General features: G+C 39.4%; 1 protein-coding gene across 1 annotated transcript in view; it reads right to left on the reverse strand.

The window, feature by feature from the left end:
• LOC126263646 (Down syndrome cell adhesion molecule-like protein Dscam2) overlaps positions 1-27,577 on the reverse strand; it is a 421,438-nt gene that overhangs the window by 104,075 nt on the left and 289,786 nt on the right. Inside the window, exons 17-22 of the mRNA XM_049960745.1 lie at positions 17,905-18,038; positions 17,691-17,761; positions 14,788-14,892; positions 14,555-14,693; positions 9,239-9,385; positions 4,028-4,189 (exon numbers count right to left, since the gene is read on the reverse strand). Of these exons, the coding sequence (XP_049816702.1) occupies positions 4,028-4,189; positions 9,239-9,385; positions 14,555-14,693; positions 14,788-14,892; positions 17,691-17,761; positions 17,905-18,038 (758 nt within the window). The remainder of the gene's footprint in view (positions 1-4,027; positions 4,190-9,238; positions 9,386-14,554; positions 14,694-14,787; positions 14,893-17,690; positions 17,762-17,904; positions 18,039-27,577) is intronic.

The raw sequence follows: 27,577 nt of genomic DNA on the forward strand, positions 1-27,577 counted from the left end.
TGTGTTGTTTTGGAGTAGGATTGGCCTGCTTCTTCAACCTAATATGTAGGGGCTGCACATGCAGGTGGGCATGGATGGATGGAGGCTGAATTGACAAAAGTATGAACAGAGGGGGAGCACAGGATGGAATGGATAGAGGGGAAGGGGGAGATGGTTACAGACAGAGAAAGGGGCAAGAGGTGGGACAGAGAGAGGTGATAAGGGGATCAATAGGAAAAGGGGCAGGAAAGGAGAGGAAGAGAAGCAGGTAGATAGGGAGATGTGGAAGTAGGAAATGGATAGAGCGAGAGGGGCAGAAGGAGATGGATATGGAGAGGGGTTAGGAGGAGATGAATAGAGTGAAGTGGGAAGGAGGATGTGTAGGGAAAGTGGGGTGGAAGGCAATGGATAGGAAGTGGGGGCAGCTAGGTGTATGAAGAGAGGGGGTGGACAAAGAGAGAGAGTTGTGTGGAGGAGGAGATTGGCAGAGGGAGGAGGCTGATGAGATGGAGATAAATGGGGAGAGGCAGTGGAAGAAAGAGAGGGAAGAAATGGTCGGAGAGAGGGCGTATGGGTTAAGATGGACAGGAAGGGATAATGGATAAAATGGGCAGAGAAAGGGGTGAGGAGTGTTGTGAGAAGATGTACAAAGAGAGGTGGAGAAGGAGATAGAGAGAGGAGGATGAGGAATGGACAGAGTTTGGTGGAGGGGGGGGGGGGGTAATTTAGAAGGCAGCTGGAAAGTGTATGTGCATAGTGGGCAGATGGAAAAGGAAGAAGGGAAGGAGGGGATGGATAGAGAGGGGGGAGGAGGATATGGACAGAGGGAGTGAGATGAAAATGTGGTCAGGAAAGGGTGCAGAGGAGATGGTCAGTGAATGGGCTGAAGAGGCAATGAGGAAGTTGGGAGGAGGAGATGAACTAATGGAGGTGGGAGGATAAGGTGAACAGAGGGATGGGGAAGAAAAAAAAATGGTTCAAATGGCTCTGAGCACTATGGGACTTAACTTCTGAGGTCATCAGTCCCCTAGAACTTAGAACTACTTAAACCTAACTAACCTAAAGACATCATACACATCCATGCCCGAGGCAGGATTCAAACCTGCGACTGCAGCGGTTGCGCGGTTCTAGACTGTAGCGCTTAGAACTGCTCGGCCGCCCCAGCTGGCTGTGGAAGAACAAGTGATGGGTACAGTGGGGAGATGTGTGAGCTATAATGACTGAACATGTACACGGGCAAAGCCGCAGGGAATAGGCTCTGTGTGTGTGTTCATACATATAGACACACACACACACACACACACACACACACACACACACACACACACACACACACACACACACACAAACACACACACACACACACACACACACAAACACACACACACACACACACACACACACCCCTTCTCCCAGGCCCCTGGACCAAACTGGGCCAAACCTGACACAAACTGTTTGCCCTGAGAGGACCAACATAGTGGGGCTTGTAACACGCTGTAATATTTATGGAGATATGGATGTATGCTTGTTTCTAAGCCCCTGCCATATAGGCTGCCCTTCATAACAGGTGCGTTGCGTAGGAATAATATCAGTTGACCTTATCGATCTGCTTTGCAGGGCAGCCTACACGTCAGGGACAAGAAATGATTTTTCCAGCCCCTAGGAAGGAATGGTTTTCCAGCCCCTAGTGCATAGGCTGCCCAGAACAGCAGGAGTCATGTGTAGTAGTAGTAGTATCATCCTGCTTTGCCTGGCAGCCTATATGACATAGGGGAAAAAAATGGTTTTATGGTCTCGGTACATAGGCTGTGCTGAACAAAACGTGTGTTATGGGTATAGTATCTGTCACTTTATTGGCCCCTTTTGCAGGGCTACACGTGTGAGCAGGCCTGTGGGAAGGTTGAGATGGATAGAGGAGGGGGTGGACAGGAAGGGTGGAGGTAGGAGAGGATGGGTAGTGAGAGGGGGCAGGAGGATATGTAAATACAGAGAAGGAGGAGAAGGATGAGATGGACTGAAAGAGCGGAAAGGATGAACAGAGAGAGGGGGAGGATTAGATGTACAGGTACAGAACAAGGAGGTGATGGACAGAGAGAGAGGAAACAAGGAAATAATTCAGGCTTTTGTGTTGGAGTAGTATTGGACTGCTTAATTGACCTGTTTTGCAAGGGCTACATGTGCGAATAGGCACAGCTCGGGAAGGTTGATATGGATAGAGGGTGGAGGGGACAGGGGGTGGGGAGGAACAGAAGAAGCTTGGCAGAGAGAAAGGGGAGGAGGAGATAAACAGAGAAAGTGTGGAGGAGACAACATGGAGATAGATGGGCAGAGGAGATGGACAAAAAGTGGGATGGGGGAAGCTGCAAGAGGTGGGAAGGGTAGACAGATATTGGGCAGATGGGCTAGGAAGATGGGAGGGGGAGAGGGAAGGAGAAACAGGAAATGGACAGGGAGGCAGGTATGGTCGGAGAGAGGTGGCAGTGGAGATGGTCAAAGAGAAAGGGGAGGAGGAGAAGAAGAAGTAGAGTTGAACAATTTAAATTGGAAAGAACACTTAGAAAATGTTGTGGGGAAGGCAAACCAAAGACTGTGATTTATTGGGAGGGCACAGTTCTGTAACTGATCTACTAAAATAATTCCTTACACCATGCTTGTTTGTCCTCTTTTAGAATACTGCTGTGTGGTGTGGGATCCGTACCAGATAGGATTAATGGAGTACATCAAGAAAATTCAAAACGGGGAAGCACATTTCTATATTATTGCAAAATATGGGGGAGAGTGTCATTGACATGATCAGGATTTGGGATGGACATCATTAAAACAACAGCGTTTTCCACTGAGGTGAAAACTTCTCACAAAATTTCAATCACCAACTTTCTCCTCTGAATGCAAAAATATTTTGTTGACACTGACCTACACAGGGAGAAATGATCATCATAATAAAATAAGGGAAATCAGAGCTTGCATGGGAAGATATAGGTGTTTTTTTTTCTGTGCACTGTTTGAGATCAGAATAATACAGAATTATTTTGAAGGTGGTTCAATGAATCCTGTGTGAGGCACTTAAGTGTGATTTGCAGAGTATCCATGTAGATGAAGATGTAGTGAGGAGATATGGATTGACAGATATGGTAGGAGGATGGGAACAGATTTACGGGGGGGAGAAGAGGTGGACATGGCAAGGGGGAAGGGGGATATGGATGGGAGAGGGGGCAGGATAAGATGAATAATGGGGGCTGCATAGAAGGAGATGAATAGGTAGGAGTGGGACAGAAGAGATGGACAGTGAGATGGGGGCTGGAGGACATGGACATCGGTTGAGGGGAGCAGGAAGAGATGATCAGAGAGGGGTGAGGAATATGTGGACGGAGGGAGGGAGAGGGTGAGGTGGACAGAGAGACAGGGGAGGGAGAGATGGGCAGGAAGAGGGTGGAAGGGGAGATGTGTCAAATATATGCGTAGAATGCATATGCTGATGAAGCTGTGGGGAAAAGGCTAGTCACCATGAAATGCTGGGTGTACCACTATGACCCCATGACAAAGGATCAAAGTAGGCAACATGGCTTCACCACCACCATGAAGCATCACAGAAAGCTGTCCAAGAGGTTGTCTACACTCCATGCCCCAGCTCATACTATCTAGAACACAGTAACACTTGCTGTTTTTAGACTATGAAATTTTGTCTTAGTTCCCATATTCTCCTGAAGTGGCATCCAGTGACTTCTTCCTCTTTTCTCAGATGAAGAAACCATTGGATGGCAAGCATTTGCAGAATGATGATAATGTTATTTTCTAGGTGGAATATTTCCTGATCAGCCAAAATGTAAACTTATGCAACCAAGATCTCTGCCAAGTCATCCATAGTTGGGAAAATGTGCTGCATTGAACGGTGTGTATATAGAGAAGGATTAAAGCCACACGAAGTTCCATGGTAACAGCTTTATTTTTTTGAGGTAATAATTGAGTTGAATACCCCTCATAATAGATGTGTTGATGAAAGTTTATGGTTGTATAATAAGAAAGTATTCTTGCAGCTGTCTAACATTACCATCTTGCTCTGTTGAACAAAACACTGCACGACTCAGCACACCATCTCCCATACTTGTGTAAGCCAGCAACCTCACAGAGTAATTTGTAAACTTAAGGAGACCATGGAGGTAAGTATCAAGACTTGCAGTTCTCTTCACTTCACTCCCAGCAGCCCAAAGATCTATAACAAAGATTTAAAAAATTGCAGTTTATCAAAACAGCAATATACTCTACTGATTTACATTTTGTCATTAGAAAAAGAACTATTCATAACATTTTACATAAACTGGTATTACTTACTTCTTGCTATATTTCAGATTTATTTGCTACAGGTTGTTATGAATAGCTCAATTATTTTCATATTTAATTCAATTAATTTTGTATGAATGTTATTTTTTTCATAAAATACTAAACCATAAAATCGTATATATGTGTTCCCAGTGCTTGTTTCATTAAAGAAGAGGTTCTGATACTGTTGACTTTTCAGGGGGTGTTTTTGATATTTAAACTTATTAAAATGTTGTGCTAACACTTTTCTGGGCATTTTAAAAGTGCAAATACAACATTTGTTTTGCATCACTTCAACTGCAGCAGAAGTTCTATTGTACGGCATCTCGCGCGCGCGTGCGCACACACACACACACACACACACACACACACACACACACACACACACAGACGCTATTAGATCATGGTACATTTTCTCAATGCAATCCAGCACTAGCAGCGCTATATCCATTCCTTGTGATGTTGTAGTACCTTCTTTGACTCATCGCAAAAGCAGCCAGTGCCATCTAATGATAGTGCGTGCTAAGTGAAGTTTAGTGGGCCAAGATTGGACAGAAAGGGTACAGCACTGTGCAGATGGATAGACACAATGTCATTCAGTCAGGGGACAGAAGGAACCTGGCTGCTATTGAGCCAACACAAAGCCAGGCAACCACTCTAGGAACTCGTGCATGCACTTACTTACTGCACATTAAGGGACAGTGAAGGGAACAGCTGACTGGAAAAACTTCTGAGTCTCCGCAAAACAGACCTGTGCTTCTGGAACGAGTGAGAAACTGCTCATAAATTTGGGGATATTTCTTTGTTTCCTAATATGGTAACAATCTGGCAGTATCAACTGCTGATTCCATCAACAAAACTGAATCACAGCTGTAGCAGAATTGAAACAGACTACAGATAATGCTCATTTAAAACTATTTGGTCTCATTATTTGAACTCTAACCTTTGCATTGATTAACTAGCAACAAATTGCTGAAGTTACAAACTTAGAGTTGACTGGGTTGTTTTAATTCTTTTTTGTTGAGTGTGTGTATATAAAAGCAGTGTTGATGTGTTTCTGAGTTGCATCCAAAGTTATGTCATATAACTGTGTCATGTGGAATTACTGTGTTGCAATTCAGTGTTGTTTCACAATGCCAATAGTAAGGTATTTACATATATTTGTTTCAGATTGTGTCCACTCAGCACAACACAAGACATTTGACATTGTCCACATTTCCTGCTTGCATGTAAAGTAGCATTTCCACTAAATTACAAAGGAAATTGTGTTTAGAATGTGAACATGGCTGAGACGTGCCATTCCAGATACAGCTAATGGTGTTTTTGTGATGTCAGCATTACTAGACTTTATAATTATCATTCCATGGTTAAAACAATGACCTAGGGCTGTGAACACAGACTTGCATGGACCTGTGACCGAAAGAGGTGTTAGTCAAATTTGAATGTGCTGTCTAGTACATAACAGTTTCTCCCTTCATACCTGTCTGAAGTATTTGTCCCATTACATTTTTCAGAAGCTTGCTGATTTTGTTACCCAAAATTCCTTTTCCCACAATAATTAATCTGGAATAGAGATAATAGTTTTATTCAGCAGTCACATTTTCTAATATTTTTGTGCAACAAATTGAACCAAAAAGACGAACTTTGGAGAGATTATCAATGTGATACATCAGTTAAACTGCATATTTTTGTAGTACACAAGCATAAACACGAAAACAGCCAAATCTGTGCTTTAGCTTCATAAACATGTAAATCAACATGGTGCCTCCTTGGTTTGCTTTTATCAGTAAATCACAGCACAGGGCACTTGATGTCATGCAGACATGTTTCTGGCAGTAAAACAGGACACTAAGAATGATTATTTCCTTATTTATTCAGTATCATTTTTACTACTGAATGCAGTTAGACTGAGGTCTAGGTAATTTTGAAAGGTAATCAATTGGTTGTGAGTTGGTGAAACTGATGAATGTGATTTCATAAGTGATCGCTTATACTACTCGTGCAACATGATATAAATTCTTCTGGCTGTCATATGTGACAACTGTGATGTTTCTGTCACATCAAGTATCCTGGTAGATCTTGGCTAGCATACAATACATTTATGTTTGAAGTCCCATATTTGGTGGTCATCTTATTTATACTTAATGCACTACAAAACTATGTAATTTAATTGATGAACCACATAAAACTCTACAAAATACTTCATTTTTGTTTTATTTGTTGTACAAAAGTACTAGGAAATGTAGTATAAGCAATTAAAACTGTTACTGGAATGGAGTTCATGGAAGTAGGATATTTTTGTTTGACATCATATCATAGTTCATTGTATGGGTAATGAACATTCGTTGTAAGGTGGGAGAAAGAAGTCAAAATCCAATTTCAACTTTCAGTAACCATCAGCTGTGAATATTAGGAACATTTTTATGTGGAAAAGGCCAAATTTTGTTACACTTTGTAAAAATGACTAATTTAGCTATACTGTGCTAAAAACCACCAATTCCACATTTTTATTTATTTATTTATTTATTTATTTATTTGAAAGATTTTTGTCCCCATATATGGAAGTAAGAGTGAAAGATGCATTTCTATTCTGCAGAATATACACTCCTGGAAATGGAAAAAAGAACACATTGACACCGATGTGTCAGACCCACCATACTTGCTCCGGACACTGCGAGAGGGCTGTACAAGCAATGATCACACGCACGGCACAGCGGACACACCAGGAACCGCGGTGTTGGCCGTCGAATGGCGCCAGCTGTGCAGCATTTGTGCACCGCCGCCGTCAGTGTCAGCCAGTTTGCCGTGGCATACGGAGCTCCATTGCAGTCTTTAACACTGGTAGCATGCCGCGACAGCGTGGACGTGAACCGTATGTTCAGTTGACGGACTTTGAGCGAGGGCGTATAGTGGGCATGCGGGAGGCTGGGTGGACGTACCGCCGAATTGCTCGACACGTGGGGCGTGAGGTCTCCACAGTACATCGATGTTGTTGCCAGTGGTCGGCGGAAGGTGCACGTGCCCGTCGACCTGGGACCGGACTGCAGCGACGCACGGATGCACGCCAAGACCGTAGGATCCTACGCAGTGCAGTAGGGGACCGCACCGCCACTTCCCAGCAAATTAGGGACACTATTGCTCCTGGGGTATCGGCGAGGACCATTTGCAACCGTCTCCATGAAGCTGGGCTACGGTCCCGCACACCGTTAGGCCGTCTTCTGCTCACGCCCCAACATCGTGCAGCCCGCCTCCAGTGGTGTCGCGATAGGCGTGAATGGAGGGACGAATGGAGACGAGTCGTCTTCAGCGATGAGAGTCGCTTCTGCCTTGGTGCCAATGATGGTCGTATGCATGTTTGGCGCCGTGCAGGTGAGCGCCACAATCAGGACTGCATACGACCGAGGCACACAGGGCCAACACCCGGCATCATGGTGTGGGGAGCGATCTCCTACACTGGCCGTACACCACTGGTGATCGTCGAGGGGACACTGAATAGTGCACGGTACATCCAAACCGTCATCGAACCCATCGTTCTACCATTCCTAGACCGGCAAGGGAACTTGCTGTTCCAACAGGACAATGCACGTCCGCATGTATCCCGTGCCACCCAACGTGCTCTAGAAGGTGTAAGTCAACTACCCTGGCCAGCAAGATCTCCAGATCTGTCCCCCATTGAGCATGTTTGGGACTGGATGAAGCGTCGTCTCACGCGGTTTGCACGTCCAGCATGAACGCTGGTCCAACTGAGGCGCCAGGTGGAAATGGCATGGCAAGCCATTCCACAGGACTACATCCAGCATCTCTACGATCGTCTCCATGGGAGAATAGCAGCCTGCATTGCTGCGAAAGGTGGATATACACTGTACTAGTGCCGACATTGTGCATGCTCTGTTGCCTGTGTCTATGTGCCTGTGGTTCTGTCAGTGTGATCATGTGATGTATCTGACCCCAGGAATGTGTCAATAAAGTTTCCCCTTCCTGGGACAATGAATTCACGGTGTTCTTATTTCAATTTCCAGGAGTGTATTTAGTAAGCATGCTAGTGGAGTAGAAGGTTCCTTAGTTCCTGAACTTAGTATTATGAGTGATAGAAAAAATAGCTTTGGCCATTCTTGACTTTTCATAACCCATTTTATTCCGTACACTCTACTGTTCTCATACTTTAAAGACATAAAAGAGCACATTAACTGTTGCAGTTTATGCTACATTAAAGCGGAAGCATTACATTGTTTTGAATTATGCTTTGCCACCAAAAAGGCTATTAACTTTATAGATTCAAATGAGGTTTGGTGCTAGTAGTGAATTTAATCAGTAAAAGGACGAGAATGGAGAAGATAAATTACTACATTTGTCAAAATTTGGACAGAAAAATCTTTTTTTCCCTATGTTTGCATGTTCTTATAGGAATTACAGGTAACAATGTCTGCCCCCCCCCCCCCCCCCTCCCTGCAGCTGAGTGGTCAGCATGACAGAATGTCAATCCTAAGGGCCCGGGTTTGATTCCCAGCGGGGTCAGAGATTTTCTCCCCTCAGGGACTGGGTGGTGTGTTGTCCTAATCATCATCATTTCCTCCCCATTGACGCACAAGTCAGCGAAGTGGCGTCAAATCAAATGACTTGCACACAGCGAATGGTTTACCCGACGGGAGGCCCTTGTCACATGACATTTATGTTTACATTTTACCGGTAACAATGATACAAAACCAAGAAATGTATCTGGACTTAATGGAGATTTATGCAGTATATGTAAATCTGAGGATTGCATAGTTCCTGGCAAATGAAAAAGTCATGCTCTTTCCCATTGTATGAGAGATCATCATGTTATACATTTCCTGTATTTCTATGTTCTAAAACAATTAAAAAGAAGATATATATATTATGATTACTACTTCATTTACGTAGGCTACAAAAGATATGCACAAATATATTATATGTAGCTTACTGGAATCACTGATGACAGGCTTGTAAATAACTTTATAGCCTTGTATGACTCCCCCATGGTGTTGTACTGGTGGTGGAGTCCAGTTCACTTTCATGCTCTGTGATGACAAGGGAAAGCAACTTACATTTTGTGGCGCAGCATCTGGAACTATACAAAATAGAACATTAGCTATGCTTTATTCTTATCTGTTTCATTTAGTTTATAACAAGACTGAAAAATTTTTATAAGAATAAAAAAGTTTATTTCAGTGTTCGAATTTTGACTCAGTGTATAACTTATCAGGAGATTCCTTATAACAAACACAGGTGGTTGTAGTATTGTTTTGGAGCTTTGTGATACGTGCCCAACTTAATATTATAATTTTTCCCTTTCTTGATGCTGGTGTTAATGCCCCCATTCTGGTTACTGGTCTGATGTGGCCTCTACACCAGTCTCAACTGTGCTAGCCTTGTGTTGTGTAACTACTGCAACCTACACCCATTTGAATGTTGTCAATGTAGTAAAATCTTAGTCTCCATCTACAGTTATTACATATTCCCCTTTCATCATTCAAATTCCATATAGCATGTGTTATCCAAGTATGTTTTTGCTTATTTGATCCTCTGTTGCCTTCACTATTTTACAACTTTAATCTATCTTCTGTTTTTATTGTGTCAGTCATTTCCTATTGCTTCCACATACTGAGCCATCTTTCATGATTCTTAAACTGAGGTTTTACATTGATTATAGTATCCTCCATGCAAAATTGTACTAGCACCTTTTCATCCCCATTTCCTTTCTTCTTCTCATCCTTACCCTATCAAATTCCATTCCCCCATCATAATTAAATTGGCCTCCCCTAACAAATTAAATATTTGTTACCACAGGATATATCATTTCAAACTCTTCATCACCTTTGGAAGCAGGAGGCATGAACGTGTACTATGGCGGTGGGTGATGACTTTATATACAGGTTGTAAATTTTAAGTTGACAAACCAGAATGACTCGAAAAATAAGCGTCACACAACAAAATGTGTAGAATCCAAAATTGATTATTTTCGAGGGGGACATATGCTGGTGCTAAAATTAGCCTGCCACTCCAGTGCCCTGGGGGTGGGGTGGGAGGCAACTTTAAAATTTCAAATGGGAACCCCCATTTTTTATTGCAGAATCAGATTCTAAAAAACTATGTACATTTTGTCTTAAGCATTTGTTTTGATTCTTGGTAGCTGGGACTGCAATTCAAGAAAATCCATGTTCTCATTTTTGCATGGAAAATGATTATGGATAAATAAAAATTACTTATTTACTTCATAAATTTTAATCCACTAAAACTAAAACTCTCCCTCTCTCCCCATAGGGTGGGGTTTGAGAGAGACAAATTAGAGTTTTACAAATGTTGATCCAAATATTATTTTTTCCCGCAGATTTGGATAAGTTTTGTTTGTTTCGTGGTCATGAGGCCACATAACTTTTAATTATCAAACAAATCATCTGACTAGCTAACTAACTAACCAAACATCCTACTTACTAATCAGTGAACTCATTAACTCACAGAGTAAACAAAATAAAAGACTAACTGAGGAAAAGACTAACCCAGTCACCAACTAAAGATGAAATTATCCCATTTGAGATTTGGTGGTCCTGAAAAGGAATGATTGGTTTCGTGTTATTGTTAATTATTTGCAAATACTAGCAAGTAAATGAATTTCAGGGTGCTTGTTTCCAGTGAGACCCTTTGCCTCTCACTTTCAGACTTCTTGTTGTCCATAAATCTCTTGCATCTCACCATTTTATGAAATCAAATGTTCAAAGAGATGACCTCCAACTTTGATGCATTTATTGACTTGTCCTGTAAATCCCTGCACATATCTTGATATCATGTCTGGTATAATGGCAGTGAAAACATCTCTTATTCTTTGCATCATGCTTTCATGAGTGTTAGGCGTTTCCTGATAATGATATCTTTTAGATAAACCAATAAGAAAAATTCTGGCAAGGTAAGGTCAGGCGATCTGGCTGGCCAATTCACAGGACCAGCCTTGCCGATCCAGTGACCATGGTAAAGTCAATCTAGTATATCATGCACTACTAATGAATAATGCACTAGACAACCATCATGTTGAAACCACATGTTTTGTCAAAGTTTGATGCTCAGGTCCTCAAGTAGATCAGGCAGTTCATTTTCAAGTAGGTTTCAATATCTGTTGCCATTCAAATTACCATTGGTAACATATGGACTGATCAGTTTATTGCCAATTATACCACACCGAACATTAACTGACCAAGGTCACTGATGGCTGACTTCTCGAATCCAATGTGGTTTCTGTTCACTCCAGTAATGCATGTTATGGCAATTAACTTCACTGTGGCTTGTGAATGTTGCCTCATTGGAGAAAAGTCAATGTTTGAATCCGCTGACCTGCCCAGTGACAAAATGTTAGATGGTTTTGGAAGTCATTGCCATGTAGATCCTGATGCATGGATACCGGGTATGGATGAAATTTGTGGAGCTTCAGGATTTTCCAAACACTCATGTGTGAAATTCCTGATTGCCTTGATATTCCTCTTGTGCTCGCATCTGGATTATGAGCCACAGTGGCTAGCACTGCCAATTGATTGTTTTCTCCACAAACAGTAGCTGCACAGATTCTTTTTTCTGGTTCACACTACCTTCTGTAGAAAATTGTTTAATAATATAATAGAGGGAAACATTCCATGTGGGAAAAATATATCTAAAAACTATCTAAAAACTAACCAAACATCCTACTTACTAATGAGTGAACTCATTAACTCACAGAGTAAACAAAATAAAAGACTAACTGAGGAAAAGACTAACCCAGTCACCAACTAAAGATGAACTTATCCCATTTGAGATTTGGTGGTCCTGAAAAGGAATGATTGGTTTCGTGTTATTGTTAATTATTTGCAAATACTAGCAAGTAAATGAATTTCAGGGTGCTTGTTTCCAGTGAGACCCTTTGCCTCTCACTTTCAGACTTCTTGTTGTCCATAAATCTCTTGCATCTCACCATTTTATGAAATCAAATGTTCAAAGAGAAGACCTCCAACTTTGATGCATTTATTGACTTGTCCTGTAAATCCCTGCACATATCTTGATATCATGTCTGGTATAATGGCAGTGCAAACATCTCTTATTCTTTGCATCATGCTTTCATGAGTGTTAGGCATTTCCTGATAATGATATCTTTTAGATGAGGCAACAGTTTGTTGCGAAAGCTTGAATTTTGTGTGTGTGTTTGTGTTTGTTTGTGTGTCTATCGACCTACCAGTGCTTTCGTTCGGTAAGTCACATCATCTTTGTTTTTAGATATAAATTGTTTAATAACTCGTACAAAAGAGGACCGTGATCATACTTGGCCAGGAAAACACAGCGCATAAAGCATGACTGCATCATCAAAATTTCTCCTACTTTCTCCATAAATGTAGACCATCTCAATTTTTTCTTCCACAGACATATACCAGATATTAATCTCAAGAGAGGAAAGATAAGGGGCATCGAGAAAGGCAGGGTTAGAATTTCTATGAGCGAGAAGCAGCCCACTTGGCGTAATTCCGCCTAGCAATACTAACTCCACATCAAATGTGACTGGTAGCAAGCAAAAGCCATGAAAGAAGTTGCACAAGTTAATCAAACATAAGTCACTCAAAAGACAATCCTTATAAACGATGTATTGCTGTCTGAATGCTCAGACGGGTAAAAGTTTAAGTGCATTTATGACATTAATACTTATTATTTCTGAAGTCCTATCTTACAACAAGCAAGGGCGAATTTCTCATCCCTGCGCTACCTATCGGTGGCATTCCGAAACATTACACCGCTCATCAGCAAGGGCTAGATAAAAGCATCGATTATCAATCAGGGCTAAGTGGGATATTGATTATATAACAGCCACGATATTCCAAAATAAAATAAAGGTGTGAACAATATGATTTAAGTCAATAAATTTATGAATGTCGTTTTCTATGTTTTTCCACCTGAAACTAAAAGACTCAAACTAAGCAAGCCCCTCAGTTATGAGACTTTTCGAGAAACAATGGTGATTACTCCAAATCTAATAAAAAATTAGGTTCGTGAGCCAGTTAGTTTTTTACTTAATGAGTTCAATCATTAGTAAGTAGGATGTTTGGTTAGTTAGTTAGCTAGTTAGATGATTTGTTTGATAATTAAAAGTTGTGTGGCCTCATAACCACAAAACAAACAAAACTTATCCAAATCTGTGGAAAACAATAATATTTGTGTCAACATTTGTAAAACTCTAATTCCTCTCTCTCAATCCCCACCCTATGGAGAGAGAGAGAGAGATGGAGAGTTTTAGTTTGAGCGAATCAAAATTTACAAAGTAAATACGTATTTTTTATTTTTATGTAACCATTTTCCATGCAAAAATGAGAACATGGATGTTCTTGAACTACAGCGCCAGCTGCCAAGAATCAAAGCAAATGTTTAAGACAAAATGTACGTAGTTTTTATGTAGAATCTGATTCTGCGATAAAAAATGGGGGTTCCCATTTGAAATTTGAAATCTGCTTTCTGCCCCACCCCCAGGAGGCTGGGGAGGTGGGCTAAATTTAGCATCAGCAGATGTTCCCCTAAAAAATAATCAACTTTGGACTCTACACATTTTTTCGTGTGAAGCTTATGTTTTGAGTTATTCTGGTTTGTTAACTTAAAATTTACACCTTGTATATCTCACCTGTAATAGAGCAGTCACTACATTGTTCACAGTAGCTTACCCACATTTGTATTTTTTCCCCTTTGTTACATTTTGAAGATGTATCGTTTTCTCTCCCCGACAGCCTGAAGTTGGGTTTTGTTGTCTCTCAGAGCAGAAGTGATCATTCTTGGGATGGGCTGCTGAGTTTAAGAAGATTCTGCACCTGGTTCCTAAAAGCTAATTGCAGAATTGCTAATGCTCTAATTTTGTTTGGAAGTTATTTCTTAGAGTTGTTAAATATGCCTTGGTCACACCTTAAGGTAAAAAAAAGAATAATCATATAATGTAATAAGAGACTCAGTGTTCTAAATCACATTGATAATGTAAATGTAAGTTGCTAGTGAAGCACTTCTGAAAAACTCATTATCCCATGTAAAGTGGTTTTTATTTGTTTGTTTCAAATTAAATAGTTCCATGCTGCAGGAAAATCACTTATTTCAAGAAACTTGATGTAACTGTAAACACAAACATAAAAAAGGACTGTAGGCTAGTTCAGCAATTACAGAAACAAGCCTCATTAGGCATCTACAATGGAAAGAGAAGGAGTTAATGTGACTTCTTAATCCTATGTGACAATTAGAACTAAGTGTAATTGACCTCCTTCCCGTGTTGTAGCAGTGACAGCAGATGATTTTGGTCCAGGCCCCATACTGTTGAATGCCTGAACATACACATCATATCTTGTGAACTTTTTAAGCTGCTTTAATCGTGCCTCAGTAGTCATTAGACCTCTTACCTGGAAACATGAAATGTTATTGTAGCACTGGTATGAGTTCTTAGCTATTACTACAGTTCCTGACTTTCAAAAGATTGTGCTTGTTTTTACTAACCAGATGTGTGTTTGTACTATTTGTGTCCAATGGAGCCATTCCATGAATATTCCAATGTACAATGTATCCAAGTATATTTCCATTCCAAGTGTCAGGTGGTGGAGGCTACTTAAATAAAAAAGGACACCATGAGTCACAGTATTCTTTTTTGAACATAATACAATCAGTATTCTCAGAAAAAATACTAGAGAACAGAGCATATGTGTGCATTAAGAATATTTGACCACTCTGTGCAGCCACGAGAAGAAACATGAACACTAAAGAACTATTCCTGTAGCTCAAACAAATCTTCAGAGAATATATTTAGTAATTACATACTGATAAAATTTCCTTAAAATCCAATTGAGAGGGAGAAGATTAACGATGAACACACAGTGTGTTCTAGGAGGAATATAGGCATGTATAGGTGACTTCCAGAGAACACTATCTTAAATTGCATAGCAAGATTTTAAAGGGTAAATAATAAATATGGTATGGGGAAAAGATGGTTTTAAAAAAATCAGTTTCATCTGTGGCAGTAAAATTTGAACTACTGGGGGAATCATTCGCAGCATTTCAGGGTTTGCAAAAGTTTTAAACAAGTACCGGTATCTTTAAACAAGTTGTGAACATAAGAACTGGTTAATTGATTTCTCCATAGTTCAGTACATTTGCAAGTTTAAGATAGAATGGCCTAAAGTGGTTGCTTCTGCATATTAATGGACAACTTCACTCTCTCCCATGAAGATTGTTCTTCATGATGAGATTTATGGAACACTATGTGTGAATGAATGAGTGAACATAAGGCTTTCATGAAACTGGGTCTCATTTAAAATACCATCAAAATACACAGCTTCAAATGATTCCAACTTATGGTATGATTTCCTGATGACAGTCATGTATATAGATGGTACATTTATACAGATCTAATGCAACCATCCAGTCTGCTGTTTACTGTGAATGTTTAAAGAAAATTGGAAAGAGCAGTAAAAATGATTTGGAATCCATTTTATATTTTGGCAGTGTGATATTTCTCATTCTGCGTGTTTTGTTGGACTGTCATGCCTACATTCTCAGCATCACCAATTACATAATGAATAATTAATCAAGTAATTATTAATGATCTCAGCTTTAACTTCACTTCTATAAAACTTATACCCTGAAGCAGCAAAGAAATTGGTATACGCATGCATATTCAAATACAGAGATATGTAAACATGCAGAATATAGTGTTCCTTTTGGTAATGCCTATACAAGACAACAGATGTCTGTCACAGTTTTTAGATCAGTTACTGCTGCTACAATGGCAGGTTATCAAGATTTAAGTGAGTTTGAAGGTGGTGTTATAGTTGGTAACACACAAGTGATGGGACACAGATCCCGCATATATTAATGATGTGGGGAGGGGATTTTCCTGTACAACCATTTCACAAGTGTACTATAAATATCAGGAATCCAGTAAAACATAAAATCTCTGACATCGCTGCAGCCGGAAAAATGTCCTGCAAGAACGGGACCAATGAAAACTGAAGAGATTCTTTCATCATGACAGAAGTGCAATCCTTTCGCAAACTGCTGCAGATTTCAGTGCTGGGCCATCAACAAGTGTCAGTGTGCAAAACATTCAATGAAATGTCATTGATGTGGGCTTTCGCAGCCAAGGCCCACTCGTGTACCCTTGATGACTGCACAACACAAAGCTTTATGCCTTGCCTGGACCCGTCAGCATGACATTGGACTGTTGATGACTGGAAACGTGTTGCCTGGTTGGACGATTCTCATTTCAAATTGCATCGAGCAGATGGATGTGTATGGGTATGGAGACGACCTTCTGCATCCATGGACCCTGCATGTCAGCAGAGGACTGTTCAAGCTGGTGGAACCTCTGTAGTGATGTGGGGCATGTGCAGTCGGAGTGATATGGGGCCCCTGATACGTCTAGACATGACTCAGACAGGTGACAAGCATGTAAGCATCCTGTCTGGTCGCCTGCATCCATTCATGTCCATTGTGCATTCTGACAAATCCAGCACGACAATGTGGTACCCCACATGTCCAGAATTGCTACATATTGGTTCCAGGAACACACTTCTGAGTTTAAACACTTCCAGTGGCCACCAAATTCTGCAGACATAAATATTATTGAGCATATATGGGATGCCTTGCAACATGCCATTCAGAATAAAGCTCCACCCCCTCTTACTCATATGGATTTATGGACAGTCCTGCAGGATTCACTGTATCAGTTTGCTCCGTGTTGCTTCAGACATTAGTTGTGTCCATGCCATGTCATGTTGTGGCTCTTCTGCATGCTCACAGGGCCATACAGATATTAGGCAGGTATAGGCAGGTATACCAGTTTCTTTGGCTCTTGAGCGTATTATGTGTTTAAGAGCTGAAAAATTCTCAAATATTCTTCTCCTTTTCTCTCTGTACGAACAAAAATTTGAAACATTATGTTGATTTCATTTTCTTTTTAATAATATTTAACCTATTGTAATGTACTTCCATTAGAACAAATATAATCTTATGCTTGCCTTACAAGAAAAGTGAAAAAAAAGAAACCAACAATATGGGAAGGATAGATTGCCACACACCATATGGAACAGACATTGAGTGGCAGACACAATGAAAATGGATTCTTGAAATATTTAAGCTTTCAGACAAAGTCCTTCTTCCAAATTTTTAGCATTCTTTTTCGTTGTGCCTGCCCACAACTCAGTGCCCGCTCTTTGTGGTGAGTAACAATCTGCCCTGTCCATATTGTTTTTATTCCATTGTGGACCTCCCATTGTTCAAAAAAAGAAACCAGTGTGAAGATATTTGCTGCTACTTTAGTTCCTCTGTGCCAAATTTTTTTAATACTATTGATACTCAGACTGCCATTTCTTACTCCCCCTACTTTCATGAGAAACGAAATGTACCTTCCATGATATCAGCAATTCATCAGGACCAATAGTTTCTGCATTCAGGTCCTGTGGTGGAGCAGCTGGAACTGATAGTCATTTGTTAGAAGCAGTAGTTTATTTCACAACCAAAATCTGTGATTCATTTAGGAAATTATGCATGAAAGATAATATACTCAGAGAAGAATAAAAAAGTTGCCACTTTCAGACAGCACTTTCAAATAAATATTACCTTCTTCTTGTGTCTTCACAGTGAGGGTATCTGTGAAAGGGCTAGCCTCAATAGCATTAGTAGCAAGCATTCTTATGTGGTACGTTGTGGCAGGGTGTAAGTCAGTTATGACTGCAGTTCTCATGGAATCAGCACTGAAACATTTTCATTCATTCATGTAGTTACTGTTGTGGGAAAGAAGAACATTTTAAATGTAAAGCTACGAATACGTGCATCAAAAGCAGAACTCACTTGAGGAAACTATAAATTACAAGAATTACAGAACTTACTTTCAGGAGGCGAAATTCCAGGTTGGAATGAGAGGGAGGTCACACACTAACAACATGGTCCTTGAAAAATAGGGAGTATTCTGTAAAGGGAATAGGTCAGATCCCTGACACCCTGACATACAAAACTGTGCTCAATGACCAAATTCCTTACATCCTTATTATCCTGAAGAAAATCATGAAAACTGTAGGCCTCTAACAAAGGCTCACAATTCATCTGTAGAACTCCTTACTTATCTTGATCTGCACATCTCTACCTTCCACCTACACCTCAGAATACACAGGAACAACCATCCTAGTCATCCCATTCTGTGAGGCTCCAAATCCTGTATGTGTCCCTTTACCACTGAAACCCATACATGAAAGACCAATGAGAGTGTGCCCTTGCTAGGGTGTCTAACATACGACAGACCAATGAAAGTGTGCCCTCACCATGAGGCTACTCATATGATCACCCAATGAAAATGTGCCCTCGTTTCGAAATTTGTCACATGGTGGACCAATGAAAGTGTCTCCTTGCTGTGAGACAGTACTAAAAATATAATGTATTCAGTATTATCAGTGTAGAGTTTCTGATAAAGTGTGCTTAGTGGACCTTAATCGAACAATCAATTACTGTTATATTTATGTTGCTTTTTTCTTTTGTTTCTACACTGCTGACTGAGTATAAAATGAAATATTTAATTGTAGCTGCAATAGGTTAGGGTGTTTGGTCACTGCAGATACAAATGAAAGAGCAAGTACAGCACAAATGAACAAGAAAATAATTATAATAAACATAGGTCCAGAAACCAATGGTCTGAAGTATGTTGATACTATTAACAGGGCTGGGACACACACACACACACACACACACACACACACACACACACACACACACACACACTGTTCAAGTTGGAGTACCTATCATCCAAATAGTCGATTAGCTTGTGTTGCAGTCAGCTAGGATATGAAATGCAGACCTATGAACTACTCACTGATGACACATGCAAAAACATAATTCAAAATCTTTGTTGATGTGATGTCTGTGATTTCTCATAAGTTCAAATGTACATTTGTATATGTTCATAACATGGTCTCTGGTAAAATATGCTTCATCTGTAAAAAACATAAATAACACATGCACAAGAGACTGTGGATCATTCCCACATTGTGTCTCTCATTCATTGGCAGAAGGCAATCCAGGCTGGAAAGTCAGGTGTGACCATGGTCTGCCACTTTGCACATAATATGAGTGCAGCTGTCCCTCATGTAATGCCATATGGCAGAGAGCAAAATCATTCTGGTGCAGCAGCCGTTTTGGTGCTTGTATCTTCACTTTGATAGTTGTCAACCCTCCCTCATAAACACTTACCTCCCAACAGCCTATGCATCCAAGGAAAACATATCTGCTTGAGCACCAAAACACTGAACACCTACTTCATCAGTGTCTCTGACAACTACATGTATTTTGTACATAAAAAAATCTCACAGGCAGTGTCTTTCTCTCACCCTCCATAAAACACAGCTCTCACTATCCTGTCACTGTCACACATTAGCACTATGTTCTTGGATGCATCAGTTCATTACTGTGTGTCAAGCTATGACTTTCTCATCTAGGTGTAATGATGCAAAGCAATATGAAACATAATGAGCACATAAGAATGGTAGTAGACAAGGTGAATGGTTGACTTGGGTTTATTGGGAGAATTTTAAGAAAACTTGGTTCATCTGTAAAGGAGAAAGCATATAGAACACTACTGTCATCCATTCTTGAATAATGATTGAATGTTTGGGGATAGGTTGAATTGGAGGAAGAAATTGAAGCAATTCAGAGATGAGCTGCTAGATTTGTTACTGGTAAATTCAGTCAACACTTGAGTATTACAGAGATGCTTTGTGAACTGGGAATCCCTGGAGGGAAGACAATGTTCATTTTGCAGAACACTACTGAGAAAATTTAGAGAACCAGCATTTGCGGCTGACTGCAGAACTGTTCTACTGCTGCCAATGTATATTTTCTGTAGGAATCATGAAGATGAGAAAAATTAGGAGTCATAAGGAGGCACATAGGCAGTCATTTTTCTCTTGCTCTATTTGTGAGTGGGCCAAGAAAGGAAATAACTAGTGGTGGCAGCTTGTAGAGTATGTACGAATATGTAGTTTTAGATATCTGAAAATGACATCATCTCCCCCTCATATCCTTCCTATACCACCCACTGTTGTCTAATCTCCTCAATGTCTTTGTCAATCTACAAGGTGGAATGCGATAAATTGCTGATTTGGGAATGAAATAAAAAAATAATGAACTCTTAAAAATTTGCATTTTTATTTTTCTCATATTGGACAATATGAGAGTTTCTAATTACATGTTTTAAACAGTGTATCTGGCAAATGCTACCTTCACAATTCATACACTGCTGCAGTTGTTTTCTAAAATTCTCATGCACTCTTTAAGTATGTCTTCTGGTATTCTTGCAATTTCAGCCTCAATATTGGTTTGTAGGTCTTCCAGGGTGTTGAGACAGTTGCAATACACCTTTGACTTCAGGTAACCCGAAAGAAAAAAATCGCATTGGGCTAAGTTTGGTGATCATGCGGGCTGGTTCAGATCCCCCGTCCAAGAGAGAAGTCTTTCAGCAAACATTTGCCTCAAAAAATTCATGATAATGCCCACTGTGTGTGCAGTGGCACCATCTTCTGGAAACCAGATATCCTGTAATTACACTGCCTCGAAAGCTGGCTAGAAAAACTTTTGCAGCGTAGTTAAGTAATGATCAAAATTCACAGCTACAGCATGACGATTTTCCTGGAAAAAGTAAGGGCCAATGATGCCTACTCGTGATTGCCACACCACACAGTGATGTGGTCTGAGTGCAGGGGTCTCTGGTGAATTTGTCTGGAGTTCATGTCACTCCAGTACTGCATATTCTGTTTGTTTACACACCCACTGAGGTTAAAATGTGCCTCATAAGAAAAGAACACATTTGCATCATGGGGTATGGTTGCAAGCATCTATTCACTTCACAAGATGTTCTTCATGTTACATAATCCTGTACTGACAATTGCTGGACCATGCACATTTTATACGGGTGAAAATTCAGTTCATTATGAAGAATCCAGTGGAGAGAATGTCTTGCAATGCCAAGAGCAAGTGCATGTTTCTGAGCTGAGCGTTTCTCATTCAACGTTTTGTGTTGTTGTAACACTTTTCTCAGGTCCTCTTTGTACAGATGACACATCCCGTGTTGTAATGAATGCAGTTACCCAATTTCAAATTGATTGCTGTCCATGAACATGTCCACATGGGGGTACTGCAAATCATGACTGAAAAGCATGCTTCATTGCAATAATCGAGTGGGAACTCGAGAAATACACTTCAGCTCAAAATGAGCGCTCCTCACATGTCCACTGCATTATTGCAACGGAACAACAATTGAATACAAACCTCCTGCTGGTCACTATTAACCATGCCCACTCTACTCTATTCGACAAACAGTGTTGCCACAATGTGAATTCTAAAAAAGCAATTTACTCCGCTCCACCCTGTATATGACTTTCTCGGATCATTATCTTTTCCCAAAGGTTCCTATCCTTGCAACTGTTCCCTCTATAAAACCTCCTTCATGTGCACACACCCAGCATGGAACAGTTGCCTCCCTCCCCATTAGAAAAAAGTCTTCAGAAATCAAATTTGCACAGAGCAGTTTTTTTGCAAAGTCTTAAAGGAATCCATCACATATGGCAAAACTAACATGATGAGGTGTAGCGCCTTATAGCATGCCTGTTGAGATAGTAACAACAATGAACAGATGTGCAGTATGAATCACATGCAGGACATGTGATGTCAGGTGCCTGAGTGTATGTAGTTTTTATGTGATTTATCTATTTATTTATGTACACGTAGAACCAAACTGAGGAGCAAATCTCCACGGTCGTAGAACTTTCAGTACATGAAATTCCAACATAAAAGTAATAACAGATAAAAATAAAATGTTTATGAACCTGAAAAAAGTCAATCCATAAGTTTAAGTAAACGCAGTCAGTAACACAACAAGAATCAGCTTAATTTTTCAAGGAACTCCTCGACAGAATAGGAGTGACCCATGAGGAAACTCTAAAGTTTTGATTTGAAAGCACATGGATTACTGCTAAGATTTTTGAATTCTGGTGATAGCTTATTGAAAATGGATTCAGAAGTATACTGCACACCTTTCTGCACAAGAGTTATGGAAGTCCGATCCAAATGCAGGTTTGATTTCTGCCGAGTATTAACTGAGCAAAAGCTGCTTATTCTTGGGAATAAGCCAATATCATTAACAAGAAATGACAGTAAGGAATATATATATATATATATATATATATATATATATATATATATATATATATATATATATATATATATATATATATATATATATTGGGAGGCCAATGTCAAAATATCCAGACTCGTGAACAGGGGTCGACAAGAGGTTCATGAACTTGCACCACTTATTGCCCGAACTGCCCGTTTCTGAGTCAAAAATATCCTTTTAGAATGGAAAGTGTTACCCCAACATAAAATACCATTTGACATAAGTGAATGAAAATAAGCAAAGTAGACCAATTTTCATGTCAAACGATCAATCATTTTAGATACCGTTCGAATAGTAAAAATGGCAACACTAAGTTTTAGAACAAGATCCTGAATGTGGGCTTTCACACAACAGTTCACTATCTGTCTGAACACCTAGAAATTTGAACTGTTCAGTTTCACTAATCATATGCCCAGTCTGTGAAATTAAAACGTCAGGTTTTGTTGCATTGTGTGTTAGAACCTGTCAAAACTGAGTCTTACTGTGATTTTGCGTTAGTTTATTTTCTACAAGCCATGAACTTAGGTCATGTACTGCACTATTTGAAACTGAGTAATTGTTGCACACAACATACTTCACTACAAAGCTAGTGTCATTAGCAAACAGAAATTAGAAATTTAGAGTTACCCACAATAGTAGAGGGCAGCTGACGGACACTGTTTGAGCTGCAGTCAAAATACTGTCATTTTTATTTGCAGTTCTATTTGTTTAATTTTCTAATTGTTTTATTAATAACTATTATAATTGTGCTTAGTAATGAGAGTGAATGAAGGCGTGAATGTGAAATAATCTTTTATGCAAAGTTTTTTTACTATACATTGAAGTAACTGGTATTGTGAGGAATGTTCAAGAATGATGTATGTGTTGTCATTTGTAACAGGGAATTTTTTATAAACTATTTTGTCACCTTATGGTACTAGGAGAATGAGATTATTATTTTGGTAAAGTAGTTTTGTTAATAGTGAGCTAATTTTGTATTTGTGGGTTTTTTAAATTTATTTGTATTAATTTACTGCTCTGATTCAGTGACAAATTTGATATTTTGGTACCAAAATGTTTGAGGAGTGCTGTAAAGTGTGGAAGAGAGATTGATTTAATTTACAGTATGAAATTCATAACTGATGGTGACATTTTACATAACTAATATACTGCCTGGCGTAGTGCTCACTCATTAATGTGAACACTTTGTTACTTGAGACTGATTATAGCAGCATTTGAGTGAGCTTTTCTAAAAGAAACAATCCGTTTGTGAACTTTCTGTGAAGGATAATTAATGATTACCATAAACTGGCTAGTGTTATGAATGATGTGTGCATGTGGACTTTCCAGACTTTGTACAGCTTAGAGTAAGGTTTGGTAGTAACTGGTGTATGCAAGCTTACCATAACAAAGTGAAATTTATGCACATAAATACTTTCTTTTAACTGTTATTAACCTTCCACCAACAAAACAATTTTTGGTGTGACTTGTGGTTACTAGGTGTACAGAAGTTTTTCTGTATCTTTTTTGGGCTGAGAACTGCATTTCAGTAACTTCAAGGAGGCATGTGTGTGAGAAGAGAATCACCACAAGGTAAGTGGAACTTCATACTCTGTAGAATTTCACAGTGCCGTGACAGTGAGTTGTCTCTCCATTATTTGTCTCCCCTTATCCTTTCAAGCTGTGGTCTGAGTGACTTGCCCCTTCCTCTCAACCTTCCAAAACCTGTCTTTCATCCCCCTGTGATAAAGGAACTAACAGTTCTGAAAGCTGAGATTGGGGTTTCAACTTTTACGTATGTCGTTCAATGGTAGTGGACTTTTGTCTCCTGAAGGTAACAGCTGGAAGATTATAAATAATTTATGTATCTTCATCACCCAGCAGATTGAAACATATGTATTTGAATGATATTGATGTTAATGTTGCAGTTACCATACACAGATGTGCATCTATGAATTGTCATTCAAAAACAAAGTTTGATTTTATTATGACCTGTGAAAAAGTGGTGATACACACTTAGAATAATAAGCAAAATAAAAACAGAATGTAAAATTCGGTGTATTAAATGTAACAGTAAGAGATATTTACCATCTTTGTAAGTATAGAAGCTTTCAAGGTCAATTTCCACAAATTTCTTTTGGGTTGTAGACCATGTCATGCTGTACCAGTAATTCAGCCACTATTGCTAGTGATCATCAACAGAATATATAACACTGTGGTCATACATACCATAATGAGAAGCACTTACAATAGGGACAAACATTTTGGTACATAATTTTACAGCATGATACAGCAATAGTCCAATGCTGCATGCAAAAATTCATTCCAGCATATTATTTTTAATCTTAAATGAGGTACGTGACCATAACAGCTGACAGAAGAATGAGTGGAACAGGTCAAACACATCTCACAATGATGATCCTTGCAATTCAGTTTCCAGAAATTTTATGAACAAATATTGTTGTGATCTTCAGTCAAAAGACTAGCTTGATGGAGCTCTCCTTGTTAATCTCTCCTGTGCAAGCCTCTTTATCTTCAAATAACTACTGCAACCTGCAACCTTTAAAACCTGCTTCCTGTAGTCATCTCTTGGTCTCCCTCTACAATTTTAACTGTCTCTCCTTCCTTCCACACACACACACACACACACACACACACACACACACACACACACACATGCACACACACCTCCAGTATGAATCGTGTCCTATCAAAAAGAATTTTTCTCACCAATTCTATTCAGCACCTCCTCATTAGTTACAAGATCTACCAATCCTAATCTTCAGAATTTTTTTGTAGCACCACATTTCAAAAGTTTCTATTCCCTTCCTGTCTGAACTGCTTATTGTTCATGTTTCACTTCCATATGAGGCTACACTTTAGACAAATACCTTTAGAAAATATTTACTAACATTTAAATCTATATTCAGTGTTAACAAATTTCTCTTCTTCAGAAATACATTTTTGTCATTGCCAGTCTACATTTTATGTCCTCTTTTCGTTGGCCAGTTACTTTACTGCCCAAATTAGCAAAACCCATCTACTACTTTTAGTGTCTTGTTTCCCTCAGCATCATCTGATTTAATGTTACTACATTCCATTAGCCATGTTTTGCTTTCATTGGTGGTCATCTTATATCCTCCTCTCAAGATACTGTCCATTTCATAGAACTGTTCTCCAAAGTCGTTTGCTGTCTCTGTCAAAATTACAATGTTTTCAGCAAAACCTCAAACTTTTTATTTCTTCACCCTGAGCTCTAATTCCTTCTCCAAGTTTTTTTGGTTCCCTTTACTGCTTGCTCAATGTTTAGGTTCTATAATATTCCCTCCAAGTTCATTTCACTTGTGTAGCTCCTCTATGTACTCCATTCACCTTAGCTTAGTACTGATTTTCCATCTAAGCTCTATTCATACAGCTGCTTCTGTTATCTCCAAAGGCCTTTTTAATTTTCCTCTAGGCAGTATCTATCTTTACCCTAGTGATACGTATCTCTATATTCTCACATTTGTCATCTAGGTATTCCTGCTTAGCCATTTTGCACTTCCTGACAGTCTTGTTTCATATACGTTTGTGTTCCATTTTGTGTGCTGCATTTTCATATTTTCTCCTTTCATTATTCAATACCTGCCGCAATACCCAAGGATTTCTACTAGGCTTTGTTATTTTGCCCATTTGATCCTCTGCTGCCTTCACTATTTCATTTCTCAAAGCTACCCATTCATTCTGTATTCCTTTCCCCTGTTGTGGTCAATTGTTGCCTAATGATCCCTCTGAATCTCTCAACAACTTATGATCCTTTCAACTTGTCTGGATCTCATCTCCTTAATTTCCTATCATTTTGCAATCTCTTCAGTTTAGTACAGTAAAAGAAGAACGAAACAGATTGAATACGGGAAAAAATTGTGTAGCTGCAAATTCTTGTACAGTGGTGGGGAATGAGGGTCATAAACAACACATTAAGATTCCTGGCCAGTAGGATGTGATTATAGTAGGTGGGGACACATTTAAAGACAACTTTTTATGTTTTTCTTGAATATCTCAAAAACCGTGGTCTCCAGTGAAAATGTTTCCCAGTACAAAATTAAACTAGCAGATTAAAACTGTGTGTCGGACCGAGACTCAAATTTGGAACCTATGCCTTTCACGAGCAAGTGCTCTACCATCTGAGCTGCCCAAGCATGACTCACAATCCACCCTCATAGCTTTACTTCCACCAGTACCTTGTCTCCTACCTTCCAAACTTCATAGAAGCTCTCCTGTGAACCTAGCAGAACTAGCACTCCTGGAAGAAAGGATATTGTGGAGACATGGCTTAGCCACAGCCCGGGGCATATTTCCAGAATGAAATTTTCACTCTGCAGTGGAGTGTGCGCTCATATGAAACTTCCTGGCAGATTAAAACTGTGTGCTGGACTGAGACACAAACTCGGGACCAGTTTTAATCTGCCAGTAAGTTTCATATCAGCACACACTCCACTGCAGAGTGAAAATCTCATTCTTAAACTTAAATTAACTTACATTTCCTACAAAAAAGTTCCTATTCATTATTTCCCTAGGACAAATAGTTTTCACAATGCCGGAGATGGAAAGTCACAAGTTACCGAATAAATCATTGCTTTCTTCGTTGATGGCCGATGAAGCTTTCAATTTAATTGTGCAATCAGCACACAGGTAAGTAATCATAATAAAAGTCTGACATGGCTAAGTCAAATATTTTGGGCGAGACAATTAATTTAATTACACTACACACAGTAGACGAGCTCTGAACTTGCCCATTGGAGATACGCTATCGATATAGTTTTATAGTTATTCTGTTGAAACTTCTCACATTTTTATGATTATAGCGGATCTCCCTTCTACTTAAATTTAAACATTCTTTATTTATTCACCTACTTAATCTATCTTGCTTCCTTAATTTCTAAGACAAAAACCAGAAAATCATGAATTTCAACTAAAATTTTAATTTGTGAGATCCAGAATACTGTTTCTACTAAATTATTATGCAAAAGGAATCTAAATATAAATTTTTAAGTTTCTAGCTCTTTTCTGTTGCGCCAATGATTTTTACAGAAAAACATCCAAATTTCGAAAATG

The sequence above is a fragment of the Schistocerca nitens genome, chromosome 1 (assembly GCF_023898315.1).
Source record: "Schistocerca nitens isolate TAMUIC-IGC-003100 chromosome 1, iqSchNite1.1, whole genome shotgun sequence".
NCBI lineage: Eukaryota > Metazoa > Arthropoda > Insecta > Orthoptera > Acrididae > Schistocerca > Schistocerca nitens.